This window comes from Xiphophorus couchianus, chromosome 15 (genome assembly GCF_001444195.1).
Source record: "Xiphophorus couchianus chromosome 15, X_couchianus-1.0, whole genome shotgun sequence".
NCBI lineage: Eukaryota > Metazoa > Chordata > Actinopteri > Cyprinodontiformes > Poeciliidae > Xiphophorus > Xiphophorus couchianus.
Window position 1 is genome coordinate 4,809,395 of NC_040242.1, and position 26,626 is coordinate 4,836,020.

Genomic DNA, 26,626 nt, shown 5'->3' on the forward strand with positions numbered 1-26,626 from the left:
AAAATTTTTTAAATGTTAACGAGTTTTTCACCAGTGACTCCAGTTTTCCCAGTAGGTGATGGTGAGCCTGGAACAGAACCTTCTGCTTTTACTGCGTCGTTTTGCACATCTGGTTGTTTATCTGTTGCTGTAAAACTGGTATTTTCCCCCCAACCGGGTCGACGGGTTCAGAGTGAGACCAAACGACCTCTGACCCCCGGAGGAACCCGGACCGGGCCGCTCTCGGTGTGTTTCTGCCTGACCTTGTGTTGACCTCTGACCCTTGCAGTTCCGCGGTCGCCGCCCAGGAACATCCAGGTGTACAACCCGACGCCCAACAGCCTGAACGTCCGCTGGGAGGCGGCGTCAGGCCTGGTGCAACAGTACCGCGTGGCCTACGCCCCGCTGAGCGGCGCCCGGCCCGCCGAGTCGGTGAGTCACACCCCGCCGCAGAAACCGGGTCACAACCGGGTCGCAAATGGGCTGACATGAACCGGATAATGGAACTGGTTTGGTCCAATCAGCTTTGTTTTGTTTCATTTAGTAAATTATTTTGTGTGAATCTGAAGAAGTTTAAAACGTCAAGCTGAGGGTTTAGATGTTTGGATTTGTTCTCTGCACAGATAAGAAATGTGTTTAGTGATCCGGTTCCGGCTGGTTCTGATCCAAACCAAACCAGTCGAGTCAGGAATTGAGTCAGAAATTTTTAACTTCCTGGAAGTTCAGGATTTATTTTGGTCCATCTGCAGGATCGTCTCTGTCTGTAACCCGGTCCTGATCCGGTCCAGGTCTCCCAGCTGGCCGTCCTGCTGGGATTCGCTCCCAGCCCAGTAAACCAGTCAGGGCTTCCAGTCCCGAGACCCGATCCGGGACCCGATCTGGCCCAGAAGTCCTTTTTGTTGCTTTTGTTCATTTTAACAATGTTTTGTTTATTTTATTATATTTTTATCATTAATTTCATGAATTTTACTGAGAGCGTTCTGCACATCTGGTTCCCATTCTCCTCACTTTTACATTTTCAACTTTTATACATTTTTTGTATTATTAATAATTGTTAATTATATTTATTAAATAATGTTTTATTTACCAGTCGGATCAGGAATCCAACTGGTAAATAAAACCAGTCGGATATTAATATTTTTTTGTTTATTATTAGTATTTATTTACATTTATTTCCGTGTTGGTGGTTCCCATGACGTCAGCTCTGGTCTTTGGCCCATAAACGGCGTTCTGGGCCGAGCCTGGAGAACCTGGCGACCCATGTTGCTAGGAAACACGGTGGGCAGAAGAGCGGGGTGGTTAGCGTTAGCTCTGATGAACTTCCCGTCTCAGAGTTTTCTAAGCCGGACCGAAGTGATTGTTTCTGGAATCTGAGCCGAAGTCGGTTCTGGAAAATTGAGCAGAACTGGACCTCATTTCCTGTTTTTGCTTTCTCTCTGGTCCTGGAAGGTTCTGATTTCCGGAAGCATCACCAACGCCTACCTGGACAACCTGATCCCGGACACGCCCTACGCCATCACCGTCTCGGCGCTGTACGCCGACGCCGAGGGGGTGCCTGTCAAGGGCGACGGCAAAACATGTAAGAACCCGACCGAATGCAGAACCGGCCCGGTTCTGGTTCTCTGCAACCAAATCACTGAGAGTTATTGAAAGAACCGGGTCAGGAGAACCGCACTTTAAAGCAAAACATGATTCCTGTAAAAAATTAGATTGTCATTTTTAGGTAAATAATTTATTTCTTCCTTTATAATCTGTAATGTGATTAACCAGAATAAAATAATAAACAGTAACAGAGAAAAAATGGAGAAATGCATTTTATTTTCCACTGATGTTTAATCTTTGCCTCACCATGACAACCATGACAAACATTATCACAGCATAAAACCGTCACAAACTGAGCCTGAAACAACAACGTCCAAAATTCACATCCTACAAATTCGAGTGGCGTAGATTAATTAAAGTTCAATTTAGTCTAATTTTAGTTTATACTACAGTAGTTAATATTTAACTCAGATGTATTTTCATAAACTATGTGACAAGGTTATTTGCTTTGGTTATTTTTTATTAATTTTCATTTATTTTTATTGGTCTTTATAATTTTATTTTTAATGGCCATTTTTTGTTTACATTAGCAATTTATATTTTTAAATGTATTTACATTTTTAATGTTTATTTAAATTTTTTTATTGGTATTTTTCTTTATTTAATTTTTAAAGATTTTATTAAAATGTTAGATCATAATTTTTATTTATCTACTTTTATTCATTTATTTTTATTTGATAAAATTGGTTAATGATCATTTTCAAACTTTAAAAGTTCCTGATATTTTTTCTTTTTGTTTTCGTTGACGCCGAGTCGTCGATGTGATTCGCTGAGTTTCAGTTTCCAGACAGAATAAAAACCAGAATCACCTGCAGACAGAAACTAAAGGGAGCCGGACAACGTCCCTGTGGCGCTCCGGACAGACTTCCTCTCCCTGCAGGTTTCAAATCCCAGGTGTTTTTTCCAACCGTGTGTGTGTGTTCCAGTGCCCCGAGCCGGCCCTAGGAATATGCGCGTGTACGACGCCACCACCAGCAGCCTGACAATCGGCTGGGACCACGCCGAGGGCCCCGTCCGCCAGTACAGGATCGCCTACGCTCCCATGACCGGAGACCCCATCACAGAGTTTGTGAGTTCAGCTTTCTGCCTTGGACTGGAAACAGGGATCGATAAAAACTCGAAAGGTAGACCAGCGGTTCTGGTTCTGTTAGCAGAACCTGGGCCGGGATCCAGACGGAGGAGTCTCAGCTGAAGTCATTCTAGCTCTCGGCACAAACTGCTTCGTTAAAACCCGTCTGCTGAAAACAAATGGTCTGTTTTTACGCTCTGGCTTTGTTTTGGGTAAACTCTGCTGACGTTGCGGCTAAGCTATGCGGTGAGGTCACTTCCCAGGACTCCCTGGCCTCCTCCAGCCTATGAATCACCATTAGCGCGGCTAATTACGGCCTCTGTTGGACCAACACTGTCACGAGGAGCATAATGACGTTATTAATAGCTCTGGGAACTGCCGGTGAGTCGCTGCAGACTGAGCAGAACCTCTGCGGTCCAGAACCGTTAGCTTCACCAGAAGTGCCAACCGTTCTGCAGTGACTCAGCTTTTGGTCCCACAGGAATTTAAGCTGTAAAATTCCAGTTTTCCTCATTAAAACAGTCTTTAATTTAATTACGCTGCTGTTGCTGGAAATCCACATGCCACTGTTGGACAACATGCTGCTAACAGCTGACATTAGCCTTTTGGCTAATTTTAGCTTACATGTTAGTGTTTGCGTACTGAATGTAGTACGCTGATGTTAGTCAACATGTTAGTAATAACCTACATGCTGATGATAGCAGTTAACTTTCCATTAGCATTGTAGCTAATTTGGATTTAGAAGCTAAACTTAACAAATTGAATGGAATAACTCAATGCTAGTCAACATGCTATCAATACCCTACATAACATTGACATAATTTTAGCTAACATAAGCACTTTACCTAAACTTAGCTATCACACTTGATTACATATTAGATGGAGTCCATAACTGAAGGTCAACATGCTACTGATAGCCCTCATGCTAATGAGAGCATTTAAGCTAAAATTAGCATTTTAGTTCATTTTGATATGCATACTAAACTTAGCACTTACATTCAGGGTCTTCCTAATAAAACAGAATAAAAAGCAGATGAAGTCCAAAAACTTCAGAACCTCAGTGGAAGTGTTGAGCCAAATCTCCTGAACCGGAGAACCAAAGTGGCTCAGTAGAACATCTTAAACCCTGCTCTGTGAAACTGTGACGCCTTTCTGTCTCCTGATGTCCCAGACAATGGTTCCAGGGAACCGGAACAACGCCATGCTGCCCAATCTGCTCCCAGACACGCCCTACAACATCACCGTGGAGGCCATCTATGCCGAGGGTCCCGGAGGGTCCCTGAACGGGATCGGACGGACAAGTGAGGAAGCCCAGCCTGGCTCAAAACCGCTAGCTTAGCAAGAACCGTTAGCTTAGCGAGTAGCTAATGGCATATAAAAGCTGTTAGCTTAGCGAGTAGCTAATGGTGTATCAAAACCATTAGCTTAGCTCTTCCAGATCCACTGGAATTGACGGCTCCTCTCCCGTCTCTCCAGTCGGCATGCTGAGTCCCAGAAACCTGCGGGTCTCAGATGAGTGGTACACCAGGTTCCGGGTGTCCTGGGAGCCCGTCTCTGCTCCAGTTCAGGGATACCGGCTCACCTACTCGCCTCAAGGTGAGCGCTGCTCCATCTGTCTCACCTGGTTCCTCTGGTTCCTGTGGTTCCTCTGGTTCCTCTGTTTCCTGTGGTTCCTCTGGTTCCTGTGGTTCCTCTGGTTCCTCTGTTTCCTGTGGTTCCTCTGTTTCCTGTGGTTCCTCTGTTTCCTGTGGTTCCTCTGGTTCCTGTTGGATCTAGCAGCCTCTGTTGTGTTTCCAGGTAAGAACCAGCCTGTGGACTTATTTGTGGGTGACGTCACCTCGTTCACTCTGACCAACCTGGAGCCTGGAACCACCTACGATGTGAAGGTTCTGGCTCAGTACAACACCGGCATCAGCGCGCCGCTCATGGGAGAGGGAACCACGCGTAGGTCCCACCCAGATGCATGATGGGAGTTCAGGTTAACATGGAGGCTGCTGTCATGACGGCTTGTTGTTCTGATCACTGCAGTTTATCTGAACGTCACCAACATCGAGACCTACGACGTCGGCCATGACAGCTTCTGCATCAAGTGGAGTCCGCACCGCGCGGCAACATCCTACCGCATCAAACTCAACCCTGTGGACCGTAAGTCGCCTCACTCTTTAGTCCACACACTGCCTGGAAACATCCTGGAACTTCCTGGAAACATTCTGGAAACATCCTGGATTATTGATCAACAATTTTATCTTCTATTATTATTATTTTTACTATTATTATCGTCTTTAGTATTACTATATTCGGTCATAGTAATAACAGAAAACATGTTAATTGTAACAACAGTTTAATTTTATCTTTAGAACATAAACATAATGTTATATGTAACTTTTACTATTACTATTCCTCAAGGTAGGAACAGTTGTTTTTTATTATTAAATTTTATCATGATTTATTACTTATAATACAATATTAATTATATTATTTACATGTAAACTTGCTATTATTGTTATTATTATTGGTTATAGTAGTAATAGAGATTATTTTAATAGTAATAGTGAAATCATTTTGCTTGTGATTTCCATTTTATCTTTATTGTTTCTGTTAAATAATTACCTTGATAACAAAGTAATAACCTGATTTATTGTGTAATTTTATTGTTTGTTGGATGATAATAATGTATCAACAGTTGTATAAATATTATTAACAGTGATAATAGTAATAAATAATATCGATGAAGTCCATATGGATCAGAGGAGGACATGTTGTTCCCCTCGGGACAAGCCGGTGTGGCCGGTTCTCCGACCTTTGACCTGGACTGTATCATGCAGAAGCGGTTCTGGTTCCGACCCCCGGCAGCTGGAACCGGGTTTGGGTTTGACAGGAATCCGTGGTGTCGGTTCCCTCCAGCTCTCTGAGGTCCATCTGGTTCCTGTTGCTGCTCAGACTCGGGTTTGGAGATGAAGCATCGCTGGATGTGTTAGTCGTTAGCCGTCCAAGATGCCGGAACAAATCGAATTGTGTGAAGGTGGAGAACCGCACAGACGGAGAACCGCAGACAGACGGAGACTCTGCTGGGAGCCTGTCCAGTGAAACCAGTGGCTTCTCCAGAGAAACAAAGGCTCAGTGTGAGGAAGAAGCTGGCAGCTCTCATCTGCAGTTGGTTAGCTTCCTGATGTCAGCCTGAAGGTGGGATTCATCGGCGTTCCGGTGAGCAGCAGCTGGTCGTCACGGATCCGTCCTGTTCCCAGAACGTTTTCAGCTCATCCGGACCTGAAGACTGCTAAGCGCTGCGTTTAGCACTTTTAGCCCTCCATAAATCAATTTTTCTGGATAAATTCTAAAGCACTAATTTAATCGGCTGTTTCATAAACTTTCAGTTGAATAAAATTTGGCGTTTGTATTGAAGTTTTGGTTGACTTTAGGAGTTCCTCAAGTAGTTTGATATTTCTATTCATGCTCTTATTTTGAAGTCAGTTTATGTAGCAGTTCAGTTTCTCCTCCTCAACTTTATTGGACAAAAGCTAAAATCATGCAGCTTTTGGATCAGTCAGTGAGAGATACTCAACAGCTAAAACACTGAGGCATGCTGGGAACCAATGGTGTGGAGTTTAGCGATTTAGCATTAGCTTCTGCTAAATATCATGTTGGCTTAGCATTAATGGCTGGTTCCACTTGGTTCTGGTTGATTCCTGTTGGTTCTGGTTGATTCCGGTTGGTTTCTGTTGGCTCCAGTCGGTTCCTGTCTCTGACCCGTTCTCGTGTTCATCCTCCTCAGCCTCCAGTTTGGGTCAGCAGGAGGTCACCATCCCGGCCGGCCTGCCCCAGTACTGCTTCGACGAACTCTCTCCGGACTCTCTGTACACGGCCACCGTCTTCGTTCAGACTCCCAACCTGGAAGGTCCAGGAGTCAGCGCCAAGGAGCGGACACGTGAGTCCAGAAGGTTGCTGAACTGTTGGTGGTTCTGCTCGGTTCTGAAACATCTTGTTCATGTTGCAGAACCGAGTCTTCAGTTCTAGTTTGCTGGAGTAAGGTGACATTTTCCTGCATTTTTTTTGCTACAGTGAGATTAAAATATGAACCAAAGTCAAACTGGGTTCCTTAGCTGCAACTGGTTTGTTGCTGGTTCCGGTTTATTGATCACATGTTGGTTATTCTGTTTGCTCACAGTGGTGAAACCGACTCCGGTTCCGACTCTGCCCCCGACCCCGACGCCGCCCCCCACCATCCCACCTGGATGGGCAGGTGAGTCTGGAGCAGAGAGAGAGTTTACCTGGGCGGGAAGCGGTTCTGATCTTTGTTTTGTGTGTGTGTGTGTGTGTGTGTGCAGTGTGTAAAGGAGCCAAAGCAGACGTTGTGTTCGTCATCGACGGCTCCTGGAGCATCGGGGAGGAGAGCTTCACGAAGGTCATCCACTTCGTCTCCAGCATCATCGCCGCCTTCGACGTCGTCGGACCGTCAGGGATGCAGGTCAAAGTTCAAACATCATCATTCATCTGAAAATCATTGATAAATCATTTCATAATCTGCTGATCAGCAAATTATTTATATTTAAAATAAAGGAAATTATGTTATTAGATTTTTACACATAAATGATTTTCACATAAAGATTCAAACAAAATAAATAGAACAAATAAATCTTTGATGGATGCAGAACACGATTAGAGCCACTAACAAAATCTGACTCTTTTCTCACAATTTAATTCTGAAAAAAAAAAACTTAAGAAAGATTTTTTAGTGGCCCTGATTCTGTTCCATAGCGATGAAATGTATTATATTTATATACAAATATTATCATAAGGTCACATTTCAAAAATAAATATTTTAATCTTTGTAAAATAATCAAACTTAAACAGTAAAGCTTCACATTGCACAGATTTTCCTTCCACTCAACTTTCCATTTTAATATAGCGCTCCCTGTATCACATGCTCACTACAAAACATTTCTGTTGAATTCATTTGAATTGTTGCTGTGATGTGATGAGAAGCAGAAGGTTTGCTTTCCACTCACTGTAAAACAGAACCGGCCGTGTTTAGTTTATCCTGGATCTCCGTCGGCAAGGATCTGGATTCATTTCTGGATTCTGATGAAGTTCTGTTCTGATGAAGCCGCTCCTCTTCCAGGTTTCCTTCGTTCAGTACAGCGACGGCTCAAAGACCGAGTTCAAGCTCAACTCGTACACAGACAAAGGCGTCGCCATGGCAGCGGTGCATCACATCCGCTACCGAGGAGGAAACACCAAGACAGGTGTGTTTGGGTGGTCCGGTCCGGTCCGGTCCAGTCCGGGTCCGGGTCCGGGTCCCTGTCCGGTCCTGTCCTGGTCCGGTCCGGGTCCTGGTCCCTGTCTGGTCCGGTCCAGGTCCGGTCCCGGTCCGTCTGTCTCCAGCCGGCCGCTCTAACCTGTGGGTGTGAACAGGCGAGGCGCTGAAGCACACGTATGAGAAGGCGTTCTCGGTGGAGAACGGGATGCGGAGGAACGTCCCCAAGGTGGTCGTGGCCATCACGGACGGCCGGTCTCAGGACGAGGTGAAGAAGAACGCCGCCAAGCTGCAGCATGCAGGTAACCGCCGCCACAGGCTCTCCCCAACGCCATCGCCGCCGCCGATTGGCTCAGGGAAACTTAGACCTAAAACATCTGCTGAGTCTAAATGTGGCCGTTTGTCAGCTTGCTGGATTTGACTGTTTGCTGATGATGCAGCAATTTACGGCTCTGTTTCCTCCTAAAGGTTTATTATCCACGCTACCAGCAGAGGGCACCAATGTGCTAGTAGAGGAGCTATTTTTTTGTTTGTTTGCTAACTTTGAAAACATCTAGCGCAAAGTGCAAATTTACTCAGCTGTTTGGTAAACATTCAGCTAAAGGAAGTTTAATGTAGTTTTGGTTATCAGCTGTTATCAGATATTTATATTCACGCTCTTATTTTGAAGTTGGTGAACACTGTTTTATGCACTTCCTGCAGCGCAAACTGTACAGGTCGTGTGTAATTACACATGTAACCCTGCAGACGGCGACATACTGTGTAGTACAGTAAGTCCAGTCCTCCAGAGCCGTCCTGCAACTTTCAGATGCATCTTTACTCCAACAGACTGGGACGGACTCAGAACCGGCCTGCAGCGGTCCGATCATCTGATTCAGGTCTGCTGGAGCAGGAAGCAGCCGAGAGCTGCAGGACGGCTGTGGAGAGCCTGAGCACCGCTGGGCTGGTACAGCATATTGTGTCATTGACACATGGTTGAAGTTAGCGCTTTAGCATTAGCTTCTGCTACATGCTGCATTGGTACAGCGCTTTAGCATTAGCTTCTGCTACATGCTGTATTGGTACAGAGCTTTAGCATTAGCTTCTGCTACATGCTGTATTGGTACAGCGCTTTAGCATTAGCGGAACTAGCTTTGTAGCACTCCAGGCTAACAGCTGGAAGTTATTTGTTGCTGCTTCTCTTTTGGACCCTGAGGGAACCAGGAACTGTTTCTCTCTGGCAAGCCATTTTGTGTCCGTTATTGTCTCCATGTTGACCCAAACATCTGGACATCCTCAGTTTCGCCAAATGGACCAAAATGTCCAAAGTCTGAACTTTTCCAAACTTACATCAGGATTCCTTTGATCTGAGGTTGTTTCAGATGTTGGAGACAGAAATCAATGAGGTTCTGATCCGTGGTTCTGGTTCTGATCCCTGGTTCTGCTCCCAGGTTACAGCGTTTTCGCCATCGGCGTGGCGGACGTGGACTTCGTGGAGCTGCAGGAGATTGGCAGCAAGCCGAGCGACAGACACGTGTTCGTGGTGGACGACTTCGACGCCTTCGACTCCATCAAGGAGAATCTGATCACCTTCATCTGCGAAACGTCGACTTCCTGTCAGTCCGCCTTCGTTTCTGCCTCACACTCTGAAACTGTTCCCCAATGAACGCTCTGTTCCCTCCGCAGCCTGTCCTCTCATCTACCTCAACGGCTTCACCTCACCTGGTGAGTTCTAGCTTCAGGTGGAACCGGGTCAGAACCCTGCTCCTCGTCTTCATCCTCCTCCTCTTCCTCAGGGTTCAGGATGCTGGAGGCCTTCAACCTGACGGAGAAAACCTACAGCTCCATCCCCGGCGTCTCCATGGAGCCTGGATCCTTCAACAGCTACACAGCGTACCGGCTGCACCGCAACGCCTTCCTGACCCAGCCCAGCACGTGAGTCCCAGCCGGGCCGCCGGGTCCGCTCACTGGTTCTGGTCCAGATTTATGTTGCGTTAAAGCTGCTTCTCCATGCTAACCAGAGGACCTGAGGGTTCTGGAAGGCAGGCCCAGCAGCAGCAGATCTATGCTGTGTTTTCTGGATGTTCTCCAGGCGGTAGAAGGCCGGCTTTCTACCTGTCTGTATGTGTCTGTGGAGGCTCAGGTCAGAGGTCGTCCTGATCTGGTTCCTCTTCAGGTCCAAAGATGGTAACTTCAGATTCTGTTCAGCTGGAGAAAGTTCTGGCACCCCTGCATTGATTTGTTGTGACTGTTCAGAGATTGGCTGGTTCAGAGGCACCTGGTGACATCACAATATGGTAGTCATGGTAACTGATCTCTGTGCTATAGCAGTGGCAGCTTATAGAAATGAGAGGAGTCCCTGGACTGAGCCCTGGGGAACCCCACATGTGATTCAGTCCAATAGGGCCAAAGCATTCTAACTGAGCGACTCTATGGCAGCTTCTAGTTTCAGCTCTATGTTTCCTGAGCAGAGAGCTCCACCCAGACGGCCTCCCTGACACCTACACCATCATCTTGATGTTCCGCCTGCTGCCCGACTCGCCCGCCGAGCCCTTTGACCTCTGGCAGGTCTCCTCCAAGGACCACAAGCCTGAGACCGGCGTCACCGTGGACGGTGAGTCCGCCGCGGTGCTGCAGGGCAACACAGAGCAACGCAGGGCAACTCAGGGTGAATCAGAGCAACACAGGGCAACTCAGGGTGAATCAAAGCAACGCAGGGCAACTCAGGGTGAATCAGAGCAACGCAGGGCTCTGCAGCTGGGCTTCAGAACCTGTAGAACAGTGTTGGTAAACAGGCTCATGATGTCATGGCGGCACTATATTGGTGATGCTGCGCTAATTATTCTACGCTAATGATGCCACACTAGCTACAGTATACTAGCAACACTTCGATGGCAGAGCTATGCTAGAGACGCTATGCTAGAGACGCTATGCTAATGACGCTATTCTAGTGACGTTACTATGGTGATGCTATGCTAGCAGTGCTCAGCTAGCGATGCTATGCTAGTGGTGCTCATAAAGCTCCAGTTGATCCTCCTTGCTTCCAGTTAAAACCTATCAGATTCCTTAATATCTTGGTTTTGACATCTGACTGAACAAATTCCTTATTCTGAACAGATTTTTTTATCTTGAACAGTTCTTCTGTCTCTGATCTGAACAGTTCTTCTCTCTCCTCCAGGTTCTGCTCAGACCGTTTCGTTTTACAATAAGGACGAAACCGGAGAAATCCAGAGAGTCACGTTTGACCACAGCCTGGTGAAGAAGATCTTCCATGGCAGCTTCCACAAGGTAAGCCGTCCAGGCCCCTCCCCCACCCGCTGCTGCTCACATCAGAACGTCTGAATCATGAAACGTTTTCCTGCTCTGAGGAGAAAAACGTGAGGGGGGGCGTCTTTTTGTTCCTCCCAGTCCTCCCAGTCCAGATGAGAAAATGGAGCGCTAACATCTGAGGATGTCAGACGGCGCCCCCTGCAGGTTACAGGCAGCGCCGGGCGCAAAAGGCGACGCTCGTGTCGATGAACCATTTCCAGAGCCAGACCATCCATAAATATATTAGGAATATTCCACAGCGCCGTTATTTTTTTATCCAAATATATCCCAGGAAACATTTGATGTTTTGATACGTAAACAATGAATTCGTCCTAGAAACCGTTTAGTTTTTATTCTTTAGATGTGAGAGTTGCTGCTAAACGCTTCATGTCTGACTTCATGACGATAAGTAATAAACACACAGCAGCGATGTTCAGTCAGCCACTTCCTGCCGCCAGGCGCCACTTCCTGCTGCCACTTCCTGCCTCCAGGCACCACTTCCTGCTGCCACTTCCTGGTGCCGTTGTGCTGCAGGAAATGAGCAGTAAATAACCGACAGGATGTTTGGGATTCCAGTGGCCCGAGAAACGGGTTCAGTAAACCCAGTGACGGTTCTGGAGAGGAGGCGACCCGGTCCGGTTGTCCTCTGGTTCTGCGCGGCATCTGAAGGTTTTTCTGATCTCAGATCAAAGTTCTGGACTCAGTTCCTCCTTTGTTCTGGTTCCAAGTCCAGTCAGGGTTTTCCAGGAAACCTTGATTCATGTTTTCTGTAAATCAGTCCGAGTGAGACGCTGTCAGTGTGATCCTATCTGTGTTTTCCAGTTAAACCCGGGCTCAGGTTCTGGAGCTCAGGCCCGGTTCTGATCTCTAGGGGTTCAAACCATTAGATGTTCTCACAGAAACTGAGATATTTTACTCTGACATGTGAACCAGAACCGGGCCCAGAAGGCCCACTGACCCGTTTTCTCCTCCCTCAGCTCCACATCCTGGTTTCCTCCAACAGCGTGAAGCTGAAGGTCGACTGCCAGGAAGCGGAGGAGAAGAAGACGAAGGCGGCCGGCAACGTGTCCAGAGACGGGTACCAGGTTCTGGGCAAGATGACCAAGTCCATCGGGTCCAAGGGCCAGTCGGCTACGGTGAGTCAGTGGCCCCCGAACCACCACCAGGAACCCTGGACCCGGCCAGGAGAAACCATTTCATCCCCAACTGTCTGGAAACATACGACTAAATATCAGAGCAGAAACAGACAGATTATCACCGGTACAGGCAAGAGGATGTGACATGAGGCATAATATGGAATAAACCATAATAATGTGAAATAAATCATAATAATATGGAATAAATCATAATAATATGGAATAAATCATAATATGAAATAAATCATAATAATATATAGAATAAATCATAATAATATGAAATAAATCATAATAATACATAGAATAAATCATAATAATGTATAAAGTATAAAGATATTAATATATAACTATCTATAGTAATATATAAATATCAGTAATATATAAAGATCTACATGAGGAAGCGGCAGCAGCAGGTCTGGATCGCAGGCTGCAGTAACTGGATCCAGACCTGCTGCTGCTGTTCCTGTTCACGGATCAGAACCGTGTCCAACATCATGTTGTTCTGTTCCCTCCTCAGTTCCAGCTCCAGATGTTTGACATCGTCTGCAACCTGGCCTGGACCAGCCGGGACCGCTGCTGCGACCTGCCCTCCACGGTGAGAGTCTTTCACCCTGCAGCCGTCGGCTGGCCCGATCTTTGCTGCTGCACTTGGAGCTCAAAACCCGCAGGGTTCTGTTCCTGACCCGGTTTCCCTCTGAGGTTCTGTTGGGTTTGTTCCAGAACTTACAGGTCACTTTCAGAATAAGGGTCGTATTTTGGAGCTTTTCTTGTTCGTTCTGGAACCCGAAGGTTCTTAGTCTGCATCTCCGGACCAGAGCTGAGGTCATGGGAACTTGCAAGTCAGTCCGGTCCGGTCCAGTTCGTTCCCCTGGAGGTTCTGGACGGTCAGGCTGCTTTAGGCTGATGGCGGTTCCATTTGGACCCAGACTGAGCCGATCAGCGATCTCTGAGGAAACGTGAGCTGTAAATTCATCAAAACCGGTTTTACCAACAGTTCCTGAACGTCCCATCGGCTCAACAACCAGAGAGAGCAACGTCCCGTCTGCAGCGCAAAACAAGGAAACAAAGCCGACATGTTTGGCTGGAGTCTCCAGAGCTTTTGAGAGTTTCACAGGAAAATGTGGAGGAAGGAAAAACTGCAGCTCAGCATGAAGATTTTCTGAAAGAAGCAACTAATGGCATAGCAGCTAACATCGTAGCAGCTAACAGCTGATTTAAAGAGTTTATTCATGTAAACCTAACAGAACTTTTTTTCCAGTCTGAAGTTCTGGCTGAGCTGATCAGGCTGCTTTCTGCATCACGTTTTCCTTCCACTCAACTTTCCATTGACCTTCAGCAGCTTCCTCTCAGAGTGAAACAGGAATGGATGCGTTGCTGACAGATAGAACTTTCATTTCTGGAAGCAGAACTCTGATCAGTTCTGCTTTCGGTTCAGAACTAGAACTATAGGCGGTTTGATACCAGTTTCCTCCGTCTGGGTCGCATTGACCTTTGACCTTTGACCTGTGTTTGTCCTGCAGAGAGACGAGCTGAAGTGCCCCTCCCTGCCCAACGCCTGCACCTGCACGTCGGAGGCCAGCGGCCAGCCGGGTCCCCAGGGGCCGGTGGTGAGTCAGCGCTCAGGCCCGCTTCACAAACCCGGCAGAACCGCCCATCTGGAACCGGCGGTTCTGGAGACTCTGGAATCGGACCGGAACCGATGATGCAACCATTCAGCGAACACAGGAACATGCAACATGCTGCAACTTCTGACTGGCAACATGTTGCCTCTGGTTGCTGCAACATGTTGCCCCTGGTTGCATCATTCATGTGTTCATGTTGCGATTCCTGTCGGCTCTGTCGACGATCAGAAGGTTTTCATACAACAGAGACTCGACTGCTGCAGCAACTAGAGGTTGCTGCAGCAACTTGCTGCATTGTGTTGCTGCAGCAGGTTGCTGCAGCGTGTTGCTGCTGCAGCAGCCTGGCCTCCTGCAGCTTGCTGTGTGTCCCCGCAGGGCGCTCCCGGCAGTAAGGGGCCCCGAGGTGAGCGAGGCGAGGCCGGAGCTTCGGTGAGTTTCTCTGATCAAAGATCATCTCCGCTGCAGGACGCTCCACTCGTTACATGTTTCATGCTGCTCTCTGTGCCTCAGGGGCCGGCGGGACCGCCAGGAAACATCGGATCCCCGGGGCCCATGGGTCTGCCCGGCCCCCAGGGGCCCAGCGGCATGTCCATCCCTGGAGAGGCCGTAAGTCCGACTCACACACCTGGAACACACCTGGACTTCCTGTCAGATTTTAACATCCATCAGTTTCCTGTGAAACCGAAAAGGAAAAAGATTCTTTATTGTTACCATAAACCCCTCGGTCGGTTCTGACCCGGTCAGTTGGTTGGTTCTGACCCGGTCAAAAAGGGAATCCTGATATGTTCTGCTGGCAGTTTTTCCTTCCCCTAACTGCAGGCAACAGATTCTCCTCCATGTTGCTCCGAATCGTTTAAACCCGACCGGTTTCCAGAGGATCGGAGCTTCATGATGCTGGAGGTTAACTTCAGAACCAGAACCAGAACCGATGCCGTCAGCCTCAGAGGATTTTATTTTGTAGTTGTCAGTTTGATCATGAATCAAGTTTTTCCGAATAAGGTCATCATATTCCTGACCGGACCGGGTCGAATCGGGTCAGGTCAGACTGGGTTGGACCTTTTGGGATGAAGTCCGATCCGATTAGGAAGAGGAATCCTGAGGAACATTCCTGATGAAAAGTTAATCAGGAAATTTCCAGCGTTCCCTGCTGAAACTCTGGGAGAACGCGGATCCTCAGAAAGGTTCTGATCCCACTGCAGCAGCAGTCCGGCTGCTTCTGCAGAATCCTCCGGATCTGTAGAGCTACATCTACCAGAATTCAGAGGATCAGGATTGAACCTGGATCAGAACCGGATGGGTTCTGCTGTCAGTGGACCGGGCGGTTCTGATCCGACTCCCTCTGCTGTCGTCCTCAGGGTCGGCCGGGACCAAAGGGAGAACCCGGAGACTCTGGCCTGCCGGGACAGAAGGTAAGCCCGGTTCTGCTCCGGTTCTGGACCGGAAGCAGATATAACTTATGTCCTGACAACCGGACCGGATCCGGGCCGGATCTGGACCGGACCATACCCAGAGTGTGGACCGGTCCAGAATGTTCTGAGAGGCAGCAGAATCGGAACCGGGTCGGCTGAATTTTTAAAGTTTAAGGTTTTGTTATGAACACAGAGAAAGTTATTATTATTGATACTGAATGTTCGACAGATTTGATCAGCTCTTTGCACCTGCCGTGCTGACGTCACAACCGCACGCGGCTCTCTTGTTTCCGCTTTGAGTTACCATGACAGCTAGAAAAGACAAAGTCGTATTTCAGACGCAAATAAAACAATACTATGAACATTGTTGTCTTCCTAATATAATGGGCTTTTAAGTTTTCATGGATTTCCAAACGGTCCTGAATTAAGAAGACGATGGCTTGTAAATATTCGTTGCTACCAGTTAAAGCTAATGCAGCACAGCAAAGTTTACAGCCTTCACGTCACTCCGGATCAACTTCTTCAGCCTAAAGCAGAAGGTAAAGGAGCCTCCTGTGTTATTTCCATGGAGTCCCTTCTGTATTCAGCCTGAAAGAGTTTATAGGAACCAGAGAGCAGACCAGAGCCAGACAGCCGAGCAACTGATCCGCCTGAACACACTGCTGTAAACACCGTCCTGCTTCACAAGAAGCATGCAAAACTAATAAAGCAAAATAACACAGAGACCTTAAGGAACACGGCCATATTTTTCTAAAAGCAACAACTCTGAATCTGAACCGTCAGCTGAACTAGAACTCCGACACCAGAGCTGCTCTACTGTTAAGCTATGGGCTTGTTGTTCCTCAGGCTTCAGAAGCAAAAAGCCTGAACCGTAAAATCTCCGTTACTTGGTCTCTGACACTAACGACAATAAACGCACGTAATATACTTGGAAATAAGGTAAAAACATTGTCCGTTAGAATGGATGAAAAATGTTTAGATACTTAAATAGCACATTTTTACAAGAAAAATGTCAGAGAATATTTCCTACTAGCATAAGCTAAAGCTAATGTTAGCCACAAAGTTTAAAGAAAGTAAAACTCACCTTCGTATCTGTGAACGTATAACGAGACGAACATCTTAAAACATTTCTCCAGCTTATTGTTGGGGCTTCAGATCGATGTTCATCATTAACTGTTACCTTGGAAACACCCAGTGGAAAGAGACATTTTCACCAGACTGGAAACGATCGAGCCGCTTTTCCCCGAACGCAGAAGCTGAGGAGCAAAGAGCCCGTTGGGTCAAAGTTTGTTAGTGTAGGAACACACTTCCTGTTTAGAATCGTGCATCTGCTGGTTACCGTGGGAACTGCAGCGCCTCTGACGTTAATCCAGCTGCAGCTTTAATCTGGAGTAACGGAGACGGAGCCAGAGCTCATGATGGGAAGGTTCTGATGGCGGTCCGATCAGAACCTTCCTGCTGCTGATCCAAACAAAAAAACAGAGGAATGAGAGGAGCCCGGAATTACAGGGAGGAAGGAAGATTTGGGATTATTTTAGATTATTTAGAGACGTAAAAACCCAAACATTTAGTTCCAGAACCGGATCGGACCTTCAGGACCTTCAGGAGCCTCCAGGTTGGTTCTGACCCAGTTTTTGTTCAGCTAGAACCAGACGTTTACAGCTCCAGATTCTCAGTTTTAAAGAAACAATCCAACAGCAGAACCTCTCTGAATCCGATCAGAACCAGCTGGACCTGATGGTTCTGATCTGCAGGTGAACCCGCTCCGACAGAACCAAGTCATTAATCACTCCCAGCCGACCCGACCCGTAGATTGGGTATGGACCGGATTACCATACTAATAAATCAGAAACATCAGAGGAGCCGCAGAGTTCTGACAAACGACCCGGTACCGGGTCCAACACCTCTGGGTCCGGACAGCAGAACTTCAACTTGTTCTCTGGTTCCGCAGGGTTCTCCTGGTGCCGTCGGTCCCGTTGGACCCGTCGGACCTTCTGGAGTGAGGGTGAGTACCGAGCGGCTCGGTTCTGTCAGAACACAGGAAGTTCTGGTTCTGAAGCCCGGTTCTCCTGTTTCCAGGGACCTTCAGGAAAGGAGGGACCAGCCGGACCCAGAGGACCACCAGGACCCATGGTGAGACCGCCAGAGGTTCTGGACCTGCTGGACCTACTGGACCTGCTGGACCTACTGGACCTGACCTCTGTGTGTTTCCTTGCAGGGCCCTCCAGGAACTCCAGGAATTCAAGGCCCTTCAGGACAGCCTGGGAACCCCGGGGATCTTGGTCCCTCGGTGAGTGTCGGGAATCTCAGAACGTTTCTGGAGTTCTGCCGTTGAAGGTCCAAATGTTCTGGTTCTGTTCTGCTTCCAGGGAGCCGTCGGTCCAAAAGGAGACAAAGGAGAGCGGGTGAGTCCGGTCGTCTCCAGCTGAACACGTCAGAATAAAAAAAAACCCATTTCTTTATTTACTGTTCACCTGCGCAATGCATTCTGGGACATTAACGCTGTTCGGTAAAAATGGACTAGAGGCAAAAAACGTCCAGAAAAACTGCCGTTAAAACACGACGTTAGCTCAAACTAGCTCACTTCACACCATTAGCGGGAGCCATAGAGCTAGCACCTTTAGATGGAGCCGTAGAGCTAACACCGTAAGCGGGAGCCGTAGCGCTAACACCGTTGGAGCTAATACCGTTAGCAGGAGCCGTAGAGCTAGCACCTTTAGATGGAGCTGTAGAGCTAACACCGTTAGCGGGAGCCATGAGGAGTTATTTTTTGAGAAAGTTTTATTTCAAATGTAAAAAGATTGAGATTGTTTAGTGCCGTCAGTAGGTGCTATGTAGCTAAAACCGTTAGCCATTTTCTTGATTAGGAAGCTGCAATCAGAAGAAATCTTCGTCTTGGGATTTTGTTCCGTCTCGCTCCTCTTCCTCAGTTTGTTCCTCTTCATCTCCTCATTGTTTCTGTTTTCTTCTGTTTCAATGCGCTCTGGTCCAAAAGCCTGAAGGTTAATCATTCTGCTGTAGTGGCTAGCATACATCATGTAGCAGGAAGCACGCTAACGTCAACAACATGTCGTCATGGTGATTTTATCAGACTCTAAGCCGGCTGCTCTGTGTTGCCGCAGGGCGACTTCGCCCCCCAGAACATGATGCGCTCCATCGCCCGCTCGGTCTGCTCCCAGCTGGTCAGCGGTACGTAGCCGCCGCTAAGCTAAGCTAAGCTCCACCCCCTGCTGGTTCTTGCTCAGGAATACTCTCCGTTCTGTTTCAGACCAGATGAGCCGGGTCAACACCATGCTGAACCAGATCCCCAACGAGAACCACCGCAGCAGCAGTCCGGGCCCCCCGGGGCTGCCGGGGCTGCCGGGCAGGCAGGGGCCCCGCGGGGAGCCCGGCGCCGGAGGCAGGAACGGGTTCCCCGGCAGCCCCGGCCAACCCGGCCAGCAGGGCGAGAGAGGTAGGACCGGAACTGGAACCAGAACCCGGTGAGGACGGATCAACATGTGACCTGTGGTGTGTTCAGGTCCCGCAGGAGAAAAAGGCGACCGAGGAGTCCCAGGAGTTGGACAGAAAGGCCCCAGAGGGCCGCCAGGTACCAGAACCCAGAACAGAACCAGACTACTTAGAGATCAGCTGTTCACACGCTGGTTTACCAGATTATTAATCTGGATTATTAAACCAGATGAAATTAAGCCAGTGATCTCAGATTAGAGTCATCCTGAACTTCCTCTTCCTGTTCGGTCCGAATAAACAATTATTTATTGTTTATAAATAATTCATATGTGTGCTCCATTAACAGTCACTATGCAGTTAATGGTCGTCATAGCAACCAGGACCTTTCTGGTCCCACCCAGAATCAGCATCAGTGTTTATGTTCTGGATGTTTGTAGAAACGGAACCAGGAAAGAGGCAAAGCTTTTATTTTGAAAAGTATCTGAAGGATAAATTATTCTCTATAGAATATTGATCATACTTTAGAAAAAAACCCATATGAAATATTTATATAAAAGCTCAGTAGCTTTTATTTTGAAAAGCCAACGGGATTACTGACTAGAGGCTTTTATTGTCTAATGAGACAGGAAATGCTCCTGTTCCTAACCATACAGAACCAGGAAGTGTTTGACCTGAACTCTGACCCCCAGGTCCTCCAGGAGAGAGTCGGACCGGGACCCCGGGTCCCTCTGGCTCCCCCGGGCCCCGCGGCCCTCCAGGACGTCCAGGCTACGCCGGTGCCCGCGGCCCCCCAGGGCCCCCCGGCTACTGCGACTCCTCGCAGTGCGTGGGGATTCCCTACAACGGCCAGGGATACATAGGTACGTAGGAGGAGGAATGGTGATGTGGGAACGATCCTCTGGTGACGAGTCTGGGTCCAGGAGTGGATCAGAACCGCACCACTGAACCGGGTCACAGACCCAGTACAGTTCCAGTTCAATTCTGGCCCTCCTGACCGGTTCTGAAATGGTTCTGACCCATTATGGAACAGCAGAACCTCTGAATGACGGTCCGGTCCGAAGCCCCGCCATGCAGCCGGCGGGTCGGAACCTGGACCCAGACTCTGAGCTGTTGTGCATGTGTTGAGCTGATGGTTCTGACCCGGTCCATCCTGTCTGGCCCGTTTCAGGTTCACCGTATAATTAGCCTTGTAATGCCGCCTGTGCTGCTTTCACTGACTGCCAGAACAAACACTGTTAGAACCGCTTAGAGGAAACCGCCACCGGAAACACTTAACCAGCAGCGAGGGGAGCCGTACTAACCGCAGCGGCGCCGGCGCCACCGACCCGCCCGGCTCAGTGGAGGAGCATGAGCAGAACCGCAGCCCATACTAACAGAGGTGGATTAACAGAGGCGGGTCGTCCTGAACCCGGCTTTAACTCGTAACCCGGCACCGCTCCTCTGTGACCCCGGAGGGTCCGGTTCCTCTCCATCCACAGAACCTTTCCTCTGTGTTCTCCTAAACTGGGTTTCTGTCAGTAACCAACTCCGCTTCAATCTGTGTGATCAGGTCACCTGACTAACACCTGCAGGGGGCGTGGCCTCTGCATCTGACAGCTCAACGAGTCCTAAATGAAAATCTGTTGGAAGGACAAAAGTTCTGTATATTTACTCAAACTTTCTGGATTATTTTTAGAAGAAGTGGATAACGCCAACTAAAAAGTTAGCTGCGCAACTCTAAAACACTAATACTAACGCTAAGGCACTTTACTAATGTGGTATTTAGTGAAAGCTATAGCTAATCCTGAAGCACTAATAATAAATATCAGTAATGCTAACACTGAAGCGCTATCTTGACATTGTATTTATCCAACGCTAATGCTAACCTTAAAGCAATAATGCAAAAATATTATTTCAGCTAATGCTAAAGCGCTAAACCAATGTGGTATTAAACTAAAGCTAATGCTAACCCTAATCATAAACATTAGTGGAGCTAATGCTGAAGCTTTGTACCAATGTAGTATTGAGCTAATGCTAACCCTAAAGCAACCATGTCTGCTATAACTAAAGCCTATATAAACCTGGTATTTAGCCAAAGCTAATGCTTGACCCTAAAACACAAATTGTAAACAATAGTTCAACTAATACTATATAGCACTTTAGTAACATTTAGATTAAGCTAATGCTAACACTTAAGCATTAAAACAATAACATTACTTCTGCTAATGCTAATTTGCTGTACTGACAAGGTATTTACTAGAAGCTAGTGCTAAAATGCTAACTTCAAATGCGCCAAGAGGAAATGAGACTGTTGAGTAAACAGCATTCAGCCCCTTCAAAATAAGGGCACGAATGTAATCGTCTACCTACTTGAAGAATTCTTAGCAGTCGATAATCAAAACACAAACTTTATAAAACTGAAAGTTTATAAAACAGCCAAATGGATCATTTCAGAATTTATAGCTGAACGTTTTCAAAGTTAGCAAACAAAAAGTTTCTCTGCTATTAGCAGAAATGTTCCCACCGCTAGTTTTTAGGATGAATCAGGCCCAATCAACCGGACTGAACAGAACTCTTCTGGTTCTGTGTTGGTTGCTAGGCAGCGCTGGTCCTTTTTCAAACAACTGGAGGTTCTGATTCCAGGTTCTGGACCAGAACATGAAGGACCTGAAGGTTCTGCAGGGCCAGGCTCGGTCCAGGAGTGGAAACCTCCAGAACCGACCTGCTGTCGACCCGGCAGAACCCAGAGCTGACGATGATGATAATGGATTCACCGTCAGAACCAGGATGTGTTCTGGTCCACATACAGACCAGCGGTTGGTTCTGTGTGGCGTTACCGAGGCAACCGACCGTCAGAGCACTGAGGCGGGCTCACACGGTGGGTTCTGGTTCAGGCCCGGTGGACCCGTTCTGGTTCTGATGCTGTTGGGTGTTTTGGGTCCCTGTTGGGTCCGGTTTGGATCAGAACTCTGGTTCTGTCAGTGAGTCCAGTTTTAGTCCAGTCTGGATCAGAACCAGAACAGAACCTCTCCCTGCTAGCTGCCGTTAGCCGTCAGACGCATTGGCCACGCCCCCTCTCCATGTGGCCACGCCCCCTGCTGTGACTAACCTGTTCCGTCTCACTAACCTGAGCATGCTCAGAGCGTGCGGTCGTCTGTCCTCGTTAATCTCAACGCAGCGTCTCCGAGCAGGAACCCGGGCCGGCGCCGCCCCCCAGGAGAACCAGCTGCTCCAGAACCAGCGCCGGAAGAGGTCGCTGCCCAGAACGCCATCTGGCGGGCTGACGTCATAAAAGCGGCGGCTGAACGCCTGAAGGTGTTTGTGAATACTGTTGGCGCGGCGGTGTCGGCACTGGAGGAGGCGAGTGTTTGACCCAGTTCTTAGAACCGGAGGAGGTTCTGCTTGGGACCAGTAAACCCAGTAAACCCTGTGAGCTTCCTGTTTTCCTGCCTGTAACATATTTGCATAGAGTGAGTGTTAAAGCCGCAGCTTCAGGTCCAGTATAACTCGGCTCTCATGTGTATCTTAGTATTTATCAGTTTGCCTTCATTCTGCCACGCGCCGCTTCTCCGTCCTGTTGTTCTACCGGGTCGAGTCAGAACTTTTCAGACGCAGCATCACTTTTTATTGTTTTAGCTGCAGATTGTGAAATCCACAGCCGTATTTTCTTATTTATTTCTGAAAACGGAAGAGGCATTTTTCAATAAAACTACTGAAAATCTCATGTGGGTGGCCTGGAGTTTGTGGTTCCTGACGAGACAAAGAGCTCAGGACATCCGGAGGACAAACGTCTGTCTGCAGAGGACGGACACGGTTTGACCCATCAGTCTCTGGTTCTGGTTGTTAACTGGTCCATAAAACCAGTCATGGACAAAATAGAGATAGAAAATATCCTGGATGGATGGATGGATGAACCAACTGTTGGATGAGTGGTTGGATGAACGCCTCTGTCTGGTATTTGTTCTTCTTCTTCTCTGGTTCTGGGTTCTGGTTGGATGTTCTGGATCTTCTCGCCTCCAGCTGCTCTGGGTCGTCATGGTTTCAGGACCTGAGCTGGTTCTGCTGACGACGTCACCCAGTGCTCCCAGCAGCAGCAACTGTATCTGCTGCGCTGTTAAAGCTAGAGGAGCTTCAGGCGGCTCTCCCCACAGCGCCCCTGCTGGTCGCCTCCTGTCTTTACATCGGTTCAATGAATCGATCAATAAATGATCAAACAGTTTATGATCTTCACTCTGAAATCAAGACATTTAAAAAATAAGAACAGAGTCACATTAGTGCAACAAAATGTTTTATTTCAGGTACAATTATCCGCCAGTGCAGCAAGAAAATTACATTAAAATTAAAAAAAGCACTTAATGTAAAATTTTAGAAATATCAATTTAAGCACTTAAGGCTTAAATTAGTGAGATTTTAAAACTAATTTATGAATTTATTTCAAGGTTGATGAAAAACAAGCAGATGTTTTTTATTCATGTCTGCAGTTCAGGACTTTATTACATTTCGCTGAAAAATGTTTTTATTGTTAAAACCTTTATGAACATTTTAAACATCCAGTTTGAATAAAAATATTACATTTATTAAATCTGATCAGATGGATTCAGACGATCTCTGATTAATTTTAAATGAAGTTTTTCTCTGAATAAATGAAATAATTTGATCTTTATGGTTTTAAATGTGTCTCTATTTTCCACCCCTTCATGGTTTCCATGGTTACCGGAAGCGATGCTGGAAACCAGTTCATGGAATATTTACACACAGGAAGTGAAAACTTGATTTTAATTCAGTTAAAATAATAAACTGAATTTGGTGAATATCTGTGAATCTGTTAATAAACTGAATCAAATTTTTAGTATTTTAAATTAAAATGAGTTCCAGACATTATGGGATGCTGCGGCGGCGGTGATGGTGGCGCTGCGGTGCTGCATCACCCACATGGAGGCCCCTGTTCTCGCCGTCGCTGGTTCGATTCCTGGCCTGGTGACCTTTGTCCCCTGTCCTCTCTTTCCTGTTAATTCACTATGAAATAAAAGAAATGATAAAACCTTTAAAATGAGCTGAGTTATGAAAACATGACAGTTTCAGTTGATCAGATTTCAACGTCTCCTGGTTCTGAGTGAAAATGATAATTTCAGTAAAGTAATGAGTATATTTATTTAACTTTATTTAAGGAAAGTTGATTTTATTGAGCAGAAATAAAGCGATCCAAACAGAACTGGACCCGGTTCTGGAAGCTGCTCTCAATGTCTAGTCATAAGACTTCATGGTGACAGCTGCTGTTGGTAAAATTAACTCAATACTTTGAGTTATTCATCCATAAGAGGTAAATATGTTATTATGTTTATTAATGTCTCAGTTTCAACTAAACATTTAGCTTCATAATTCAATATTTAGTCTCCATGAGTTTTCAGGACTTTAGTCAGCCTGAAGTTCAGAGAGCTTTTAAATCCCTGGTGAGGTTCCGGTCTGTTGGGTTTGATTATCTGCACTTCATCACCAGTTTTCAGACTCGTTTCGTTTTTCTCTCTGAATCAGAATCATTTCAGCAACATGGAAACGTCAACGGTCCGAGTGTCTCCGGGTCCGCCGGCCCCACTGTGAGGGCCCTCACACCGGGCCCTCACAGTGGGGCCTCACACCGGGGCCCTCACAGTGGGCCCTCACCCTGGGCCCTCACACCGGGCCCTCACACCGGGGCCCTCACAGTGGCGCCTCACACCGGGGCCCTCACACTGGGCCCTCACACCGGGGCCCTCACAGCGCTAAACCAACGATTTTTACATTTTTTTTTACTTTAACAAAATAAGCACAAACAAGTGCATCTATTCCAGCAGTGCAACTCTGCAGAGGCAGATTTTGAAATGGAAGTACGAAGTAATATTGATAAAGAAAAAAATAACTAAAATGGCAACAGGGGGATTCATATGTTAGGATTAATATTGTGATGGAAAAATTACATTAAGGTCACATCTGCTAGTCATGTCATATGAATGATTGTGAACTCTCACCAAAAGAACTATTTGGGTTACATATAGAAGGTTGGAAGTTGTTTTTCTACAGCTGCATCAGAACCAGACTGTCTCTCCTTTGTTGTTAATTCTTTATCCTTGGTATAAAACTCATGTGTTTCTCTGCCTGACAGCTTTTCATCCAGACCTGCTTCATTACTGATTGTCTCTGTATTGTGCACAATGTATGAATAAACCTGATTGAGTGATTTCACCTGAACAGTGCTTGGAAATAGTTTTTTTTCCACAACAAATATACACCAATTCCATTAATAATTCAGTAGGATTCATATGATTCAATACATGTCAGAGATTTCAAATATAACTTATAACTTATAAGTTCAGATAAAAAATGTTAAAAACTGCGGATGATCTCAGCACTCTTTGTTTATGAATAAAGAATTTTGCCAAACAAAATATTACAACAGAGTTTTATTGTTTTGTTTTTCAATAACTCTCCAAAAGTTACCATATCTCTAAAAATAGATTCAGGAAGTGTAATTTTAGATTTGATCCACATTTCTAAGCAATTCCAGAAAGTTTTGGTTTGATTGCATTCATAGAAGATATGATCCATCGTTTCTACATCACTTTCACAGAATGAGCATTTATTGTCATCCATATTAAAGCCATTTATTAGCAGCTCTTTTGAGGGGTAAATTGCATTTAAAACTTTAAATTGTGTTTCGTTTCTTTAGCTTTTGGTTTTATGGGGAATTTTAAATTAAGATTTCTTAAACTTTCAATTGATTGTTTTCAAACTTGCAAAGAATGTTATTTTTATTCATTTTCCCAGGGAATAAAGTTTCATTTAGACAGTTTCTAATTGTGTGGTTATTGAATTTTTGGTCAGTGAATGATATTCCATTAATAGATAAATTGGGGAATTGTGGGATGGCTTAGCACTTTGGCAAACTTTGAAAACGGTTAGCACACTTAGCTTCCCCTAAAATCATTTTCCAGATCAGTTCTAAAGTGTTAATTTACTGCTTTGTAAACTTTTAGTTGAGCAAATTACAACATCTGTTCAAGTTTTTATTATCGACTTTTAAGATTTCTTTAAGTTTATGTTCATGCTCTTATTTTGAAATGTGTTCAAAGACTGTTAAGGCAGCAGTTCTGTTTCCTCTCATGTTCTTTTTTTTCTGAAGAAACTTTTAGGGCTGGACAACAAATCAATAGCATTAGAGACACATGATCAATATTGATAGATAATACTGATAGAATAGTCAATACTTTTACTGAACTTTGATCCACAACCGCACAGCATTCTGGGAGATGTAGGCAGAAGACAAGGTTTTAGCTAGCTAAGGGAGGTTGGTGGCGTCACTCACTCACTCACTCTCTTGTTGCCTAGCAACAACGTGCTGGCAGAGCTGGTGGATGTCAACATAGTTGAATTTAGTGCTTTAGCATTAGCGTTCCCTAATTATCATATTGGTATTATTCTTTAGCCTTAGCATCATTTTAGCAGAGCTAATTATAATGTTGTATTTAGCTAGAAATTTAAATATTTATCTAGCAAGCTAAATATTAAGTTAGCAAGCTAAGTATTTAGCTTCAGAGTGAATATTCTGTTGGGTCAGGGGAAGGAGCCGTCCGGCGGAGCGGACCGGGTTCCTGGGTCGGATTTGGTTCTGAAGCTTCAGCAACGTTTGAAGACGGAAACTTTTACAACCAGCTGGTTTCCAAACATCTGGCATGTTGACAGGCGATTCCATGTTTGAGGGCTTCGCTGGACTAAAGGTCATGTCTGTGACCTCTACAGGCCGGCTGTTCGCTGCAGAGCAAATGGTTGCTGAAGCCACACGCAGCAGAGTGTTGGTGGATGAG

At 46.4% G+C, this 26,626-nt stretch overlaps 1 protein-coding gene across 6 annotated transcripts in view; it reads left to right on the forward strand.

Moving 5' to 3' along the window:
* Window positions 1–24,667, forward strand: part of col12a1b (collagen, type XII, alpha 1b) — an 82,796-nt gene extending 58,129 nt beyond the window's left edge. For 5 of the 6 annotated variants that reach the window (XM_028040879.1, XM_028040878.1, XM_028040876.1 and 2 more), the window contains 32 exons: window positions 269–411; window positions 1,429–1,558; window positions 2,508–2,650; window positions 3,822–3,951; window positions 4,127–4,246; window positions 4,448–4,594; window positions 4,679–4,795; window positions 6,423–6,575; window positions 6,816–6,890; window positions 6,976–7,115; window positions 7,770–7,893; window positions 8,063–8,206; window positions 9,335–9,499; window positions 9,570–9,608; window positions 9,680–9,818; window positions 10,355–10,497; window positions 11,062–11,171; window positions 12,170–12,328; window positions 12,846–12,923; window positions 13,849–13,935; window positions 14,326–14,379; window positions 14,461–14,556; window positions 15,306–15,359; window positions 17,311–17,364; window positions 17,439–17,492; window positions 17,578–17,649; window positions 17,729–17,764; window positions 18,482–18,548; window positions 18,628–18,813; window positions 18,880–18,948; window positions 19,499–19,669; window positions 21,980–24,667. In XM_028040879.1, the coding sequence (XP_027896680.1) occupies window positions 269–411; window positions 1,429–1,558; window positions 2,508–2,650; window positions 3,822–3,951; window positions 4,127–4,246; window positions 4,448–4,594; window positions 4,679–4,795; window positions 6,423–6,575; window positions 6,816–6,890; window positions 6,976–7,115; window positions 7,770–7,893; window positions 8,063–8,206; window positions 9,335–9,499; window positions 9,570–9,608; window positions 9,680–9,818; window positions 10,355–10,497; window positions 11,062–11,171; window positions 12,170–12,328; window positions 12,846–12,923; window positions 13,849–13,935; window positions 14,326–14,379; window positions 14,461–14,556; window positions 15,306–15,359; window positions 17,311–17,364; window positions 17,439–17,492; window positions 17,578–17,649; window positions 17,729–17,764; window positions 18,482–18,548; window positions 18,628–18,813; window positions 18,880–18,948; window positions 19,499–19,669; window positions 21,980–22,080 (3,500 nt within the window). In that variant the 3' untranslated portion in view covers window positions 22,081–24,667. Of the gene's footprint in view, window positions 1–268; window positions 412–1,428; window positions 1,559–2,507; window positions 2,651–3,821; window positions 3,952–4,126; window positions 4,247–4,447; window positions 4,595–4,678; window positions 4,796–6,422; window positions 6,576–6,815; window positions 6,891–6,975; window positions 7,116–7,769; window positions 7,894–8,062; window positions 8,207–9,334; window positions 9,500–9,569; window positions 9,609–9,679; window positions 9,819–10,354; window positions 10,498–11,061; window positions 11,172–12,169; window positions 12,329–12,845; window positions 12,924–13,848; window positions 13,936–14,325; window positions 14,380–14,460; window positions 14,557–15,305; window positions 15,360–17,310; window positions 17,365–17,438; window positions 17,493–17,577; window positions 17,650–17,728; window positions 17,765–18,481; window positions 18,549–18,627; window positions 18,814–18,879; window positions 18,949–19,498; window positions 19,670–19,977; window positions 21,739–21,979 lie in introns of those variants that run through there. The other variant, XM_028040877.1, reaches the window with a different exon arrangement.
* The last annotated feature ends 1,959 nt before the right edge of the window (window positions 24,668–26,626 follow it).